This window comes from Eupeodes corollae, chromosome 3 (genome assembly GCF_945859685.1).
Source record: "Eupeodes corollae chromosome 3, idEupCoro1.1, whole genome shotgun sequence".
Taxonomy (NCBI): domain Eukaryota; kingdom Metazoa; phylum Arthropoda; class Insecta; order Diptera; family Syrphidae; genus Eupeodes; species Eupeodes corollae.
The window spans coordinates 12,548,727-12,554,865 of record NC_079149.1 but is presented as its reverse complement, the minus strand read 5'-3'; the positions used below and the strand labels follow the sequence as shown (position 1 = coordinate 12,554,865).

At 31.7% G+C, this 6,139-nt stretch overlaps 1 protein-coding gene across 1 annotated transcript; it reads right to left on the bottom strand.

The window, feature by feature from the left end:
* Positions 1 to 1,657, bottom strand: LOC129949112 (uncharacterized; the record flags this gene model as incomplete). Its single annotated transcript, XM_056060369.1, has 9 exons — positions 1 to 150; positions 215 to 456; positions 519 to 663; positions 723 to 871; positions 933 to 1,061; positions 1,124 to 1,218; positions 1,276 to 1,385; positions 1,432 to 1,521; positions 1,580 to 1,657. Coding segments are annotated over 9 exons (1,188 nt in total), but the record flags the coding sequence as incomplete, so codon positions are not given.
* Between the last annotated feature and the right edge of the window lie 4,482 nt (positions 1,658 to 6,139).

The window sequence follows — 6,139 nt, the reverse complement described above, 5'->3', positions numbered from 1 at the left end:
TTATTCGGCATCAGACAATATTTCATCATCATTATCCAACAATCTCGAACAATCACCTGCGTCTGACATTCTTGTTTGACATAGTAGCTTATAATCTCGACATAATTGACTGCACATAGCGGGTGGAGATATTGATGTTCTTACATGAACCTGCAAGTTACATAAATCATATTTTTAGCACATTTTGCTTCATATGTATATTTGATAACCAAACCTCTAAATATTCTTCATCCATTTCGTATGGAACTAAGTCAGTTAAAACAGAGATTATTGTTTTAAACTCTGTTACATTGAAAACAAATTTCATATCGCCAATATATTGTTTATACCATTTAGCATAAGTTTCCATTTTATCGCTTTGAAACATAAGAACTGTACGAATTGAGAGCAGCAAATGAGCCATGACTTCCTTTGATTCAGTTTCAGGAACAATTTTTAAGCGATCTTTAAGGAAACCTTAAAAAAATAGAGAATTGTTATTTATATGAAAAGTTGTTTTATGTTTATGGGTAACTCACGTTTAGTGTACGAATAGCATTCTATTGTGGAATTTTTTGTTACAAGACCTAAAAGAATCAAATAGTTTTTCCAACCTAAAAAGTTTTCCCCAGTTGAAATGGCGAGCAGACTTTTAACAACTTCTAAATCATTTCCAACAATAGCCTACAAAAATATGTTCAGTAAAATAATGGTAATGAAATCTTTAATAAAATTTGTAATACTTTTTTATAAAAATTGCTAAGGAGGATGCAATCGTCCAAGTCATTTTTCATCCAATCTGAGAAGCTTGCAAATGCAATTTTTGTAGATCGTTTGTGCATTGAGATGATGATTTTCAAATGACTCACTAAAAATTTTGAGTATAACTCTTCTAAAATTTGTTTAAATGTTTATAAGAGAATCAATGGACAAAGTGGTAAAAACAAACTCACTAGGTAGATAGTTATTTAAAGCGAACATATAATCGAAATTATTCAGTTTTGGGTCATTTTCTAGATCAGCTATAAGACGACGAATACTTTCGTCGATGTATTCGCTTATTTTTGAACCAACCATGAGGTCTAAAATGAAAATTCTACATCCGTTAGAAGGGTAACTATGGATATTTTATTTGATACTTTACCATAGTGAGCAGTTATAATTAAATTGGCCATTAAATTGAATTCAGTTTCTAGGAAGTCATTTAAGACAAGTTGAACGTGTTCATCGTCGGTTTGGCTTAAAAAATAAGTTTAAAATCGTTATTTTTAGTTGTTTTTTGTTTGTATGTTGTACTTTAATATATATTCCGAGGAAGTGAGTATTCGCAGTTGATTGAGACTTGCAAGGACTTTAACACTGGCCACATTCCATGGTAGCTTGCAGAAATAATTTGCAATGCATGCCTAAAGAGAAAGGTTAGTTTTTGGCAGTTTCTTTAATTAATGTTACCTTTTCCAAGTAGTTTAATGATTCTAATAGAAGTAATAGTTCAGAGTTAACTGAATATGGTCCCGCGGCTGCACATTCTCTATCGATTACCTGGGATTTAAACAATTAATGATATGAGAAGTTTTAGAACTGGTAACATCAAACTCACTTCGCATACGAACTTTAAACTATTTGGAATATAAAACAATCCTTTTTGTTTTGATTTTGAGACATCGTTGGTATTTTTGTTCATTAAAGTTATTAAATAGTTTACAAAAAAACTTATTTAAATTTGTTTTGTTTTCAAAATACAATACACAAACCGCCATAATCAAATCAAAATTCAAAACCAAAATTGACAGAACTTGAACTGTCACCAGACGTTCAGGGGTTCAGTTGGGCGCGTTTAAGGCACATTTAAATGACTGCGTTCAGTACTTGTGATTGTCTCGTGAGTTACATTTTAAGTTTTAAAGTTATAAAGGTGTATATAGTGATAGAGGCAGACAAATCATTTCAATGAGTTTTTATTATTAGTCCGGTATTACACAGCGCATGTATTTAATGCGCATTTATCGGCTATTTTGTTTTGAAGTGTCATTCGGTGTTGCGCGCGTAATTACACGAAGACTTTTCGGATTTTTAAGTCTGTGCATTATTTTTACAGATATCTTTTATCTCTACTTTCAGTGCTCGCTCGGTGTACCCAATTCACGTTTGCCATATTGGTCATTTGTGACCGAATTTGGTCAATATTTTTTGACTTGATCAAATGGTCAGTTTGTATTCCATTTGGTTATATTTTTCGAAAACGAAAAAAGATGTTCGGCAATTTGAGTATCGAAAATGTTCATTTAACATACTCACTTGGCTAAACAGGAGCAATCTTAAACTTATTTAAGCAACTTATTGTAAAAAATAAATTTATTAAAAATAGAAACTCTTCATCTGAGTTGGACTTAGGGAACAGAGAGAATTATCTACGCATTACACAAACAGTAAATAAAATCGAAACAGTTTACATTTTTATTTAGAGTTTTTAAAACAATTGCTATTAGTTATTTTAATTTGGCCTTACTAATAATGATTCAAGATACATGAGGCGCTCAGCGCCAAAACGGCCTAACCCTCATTTTACAAAAAACAAACTGGCTATGCAGATCGAACCGGAATCTTTTGAAATATTAACAAAAAAATCTCCCTGCGATATCGTATAAAACTAGGTGAATTTTTATGGGGAAAATTGTTTTTCGTCTCAAAAACGCATTCTATCTGATTTCATTTTTATTTTCAAATTTGGTCACAAACTTTTTTGCAAGTTGGCAACCGTGGGTATACCTTACGTCCACTTGAATTCACTTTCATTTCCCATATTATTGCCTTTTTACACCAAACCTAAAACCGAGACAAAAAGTTTTTGAAAACCCGAAAATCATTCAGACCGGATATTTACACGTTTTCATTTGACATTTAAATTCATTTAACACCGTCTATCAAATTTTGTAATGATGAACAAATTTGTGAGTAAAAAGTTTTGTTCTTCTAAAATTATTTGTGAAAATAAAATGAATTCTAACCAATTCAAATTGATTTTAACGTAACACTAGCTCTTCTGGAAGAGAGTTTCAACTGAAGTTCTGGGGACGGGTGGAATGGGCTCACGACATGAACCAACAAGAACTACAAGCTCGCTTGGCAGCAGCTATCCTCTTTGTTTACTTCAACTTGTCCACTAAGAATAAGCTAATTGTCTAGAAAATATATCATAGAATCAACAATATACAAAACTGTTACAATAAAAATTAATTTTATTTAAAACATTTTCTTCTTCTTTCACAACAAATTCAATCCAAAATACTGAAACTTATTGGCAGGGGTTGAGAAGATTCTGAACGGTTTCGTGTAGGTCCTTATGGCTGGAGCAGAAAAGGTCAATTCCTAGTTCCAGGTTTGTACAAAATCACACTCATCGAGAACGATTACTGAATCTTTGATGATGGGCTGCAATTTCTCTATCTCTTTGGTTTCTTCCTTTGACTTGTCCAAAGCACTGAGGATCTTCTGTCCATCTTTTCTTTCATACTTATTCTCCTCCACAAATGAACTTATCGCCTTTCTCGTATCTCCAATTAAACGGAGTTACCGGAAAGTCTTTCTCTAGGTAGTAAACGAGCGTCGATCATATTTGTGGTAACGGGTTCGTAGAAACATCCCTTGGAAACGTCATTACAAACTATGAGCAAGTCTTCCTCGTCCTTGGGGTCGTCACTCCAGTAGCCATAGTGAATTCCGATTTCTCGCTTAACAAAGAGCGTTTCAAACTCTGGAGGATCATAAAAGAACCGCTAGTGCCACAAATAGTCACCGGGGATTTTACTCTCGACGTTTTTATGTTGCCACGCAGCTCCCTCAAAGTTTCATTTTTTTCTCTTCCATATTCTGTAAATAAAAAACAAAAAGAAATAATTCTTATCTTGTAAGGAAATTGTATAAGTAATATTACTTACCACGACCAAATTTATTTCAAAATAAAATATTTGTTTTGACAGCAGCCATCAGCTGTTTTGTTTTCATTAATTTGAGCGCTGAATATTTCAAAAGGTTTGTTTGTTTAGTTTAGATTTTATATAAAACTTGTGGTTTACGAAAACTTGTGGTTTGCCAAAAATGTATGGGAAAACTTGAGTTTTCCATGTAGGTTTTCTGCTAAAACCGATAATTTTGAGAAAAGCGGGTTTGTTCTTGATGTGAAAAGCTTATAATGATGTATCTTTAATGGCTTGAGGATTGTATGCGTACCATATATGTACGTCAATTTGTTTTACCATTTAAAGTTATGAAATTGAACTTTGCAAACAAATTTATTTTGTTCAAAGTAAATTTGCAGAATTTGGAAGCGTTATTTTTTGGCGGTTAACTTTTAATGATATATTTGCAAGGCTAACTATAATGTCAACAACATTTGACATTTTCAACTGTAAAACCCTAAATAACAACATTAAAAATTTAAAATACAGAAAAAATCCCTATACAACGTTTTCGCCTGCAATAAACCCGAGGTTTATCCAAGTAAACGCACATCTGAGTTTCCATCTAATTCACAATGTTGACATCGAGTATTACATTTTAATAACAAAATCTTCTCCCCCATTTTTCCCCTTTTTAATAGTTAAAAAGATTTTGGCGCAACATTTTAAATGATTTAACAAAATGTTAAATCCATTTTAAGCAATTTACTAAGCTTAAAACATTATCTACATAATTTTGAACGATTTAACGTCTTACTATCTCTTAACAATTTGCCATAGTTAAAATCACGAAATCGCTACACTAACTTTTAGCAATTTAAAAAACCCATGTGACATCTGTACAATTATTCTTATAAGAGAAGTGGATGGAATGTTCCAGTCAATAGCTGGGAATTCTAATTAATAGGTCCTTTTAAGCTTTTATTTGTATTTTATTTTCAAGAACTGTCACTATTTAGATGACTACTTTTTAATAAAAGTCATTTATCAATTTTCTAGTTAGCAAAACGAAAAGAAAGGTTTAAAAATTTGGAGGCACTTAGTAAATTGATATATACTTAAAAAATTGCTGACTCATAAATTGTTAAACCCTAAACACTAGGTTGTTTAAAATTTTGCGTCGTTATTTTTAAATGAGTAAATCAAAATATCTAGCTTCAAAAAAGTCTAATATAAACGACATTAGATAGAAGAACATATGGGCTGCGTTCATTATGAGACAGATAGGGTATCCGTGTTTTACCTGTAAAATAACAGCTGATCAAAATCATCAGAGATGTCAAAAAAGAAATCCAAAGTATCGAAGAATTTCTGGGGTATGTACGTATCTGACAGAAGAGCTGATTCAACACATGGCTGAATTTTAAGAAACTTGAAAATTGATTTCAGCTTTTTGTATTTGTTGGTAAATTAAAAGGTACAAAATGTTAGTTAAAGGTGTATTTAAGGATGTTCTGTACATAATAGATAGGAGATTTAACATATATAACAGATTAAGGTTATTTCTTTTTTATTAAATTGTTACGCACCTATCAATTCGTCATCGTTCGACGAATTATCCATTAAACATATGTACAACAATTTTGACTTCGAAATACAAAAATTTCTCTGCTTTTTGACAGCTACATATTTCAATACAACTATCCAACTCATTCAACAAGGTATCACCAAAATTAATATTTCGACTAAATTGCATCGCAATCAAAAAGAAAGATAAAATTATGAGTTTCTCAACTTCATCCTAAAGCTCACGGTATCTTTCTACAAGACTGCTAGGTGTTACACTCCTGTCATGGCTCATAAATGTAACAAATGAAAGTGCAAGTCCATTAAATGCCATGGTCTGACTCAGTTTGACTAAACAAAACAAATTTCTTTCAAAATATATCCACATAAGTATTTTAACTGGGAAGCAAAACTTAATTTAATCAAATATTTATATAATCCCTCGGACCAAGTGGCGAGTCTCTACACTACACATACAAATTTTTGACGCCGCCACCACCGCTGATATGATTACTAATTAAATACTTAAAATTATCTAATAAATCTTCTTATACAGTATTTATAATCTTTTTTTAAATGAAAAAACAAAATATCAAGCTATTAGATGCAATGCTCTACTTGCAGCAGACAGGTGTGTCTTACATAATTATTTTATTTTTCGTCGAGTGAACGAGCCAATTTAATTTAGTTTCAGT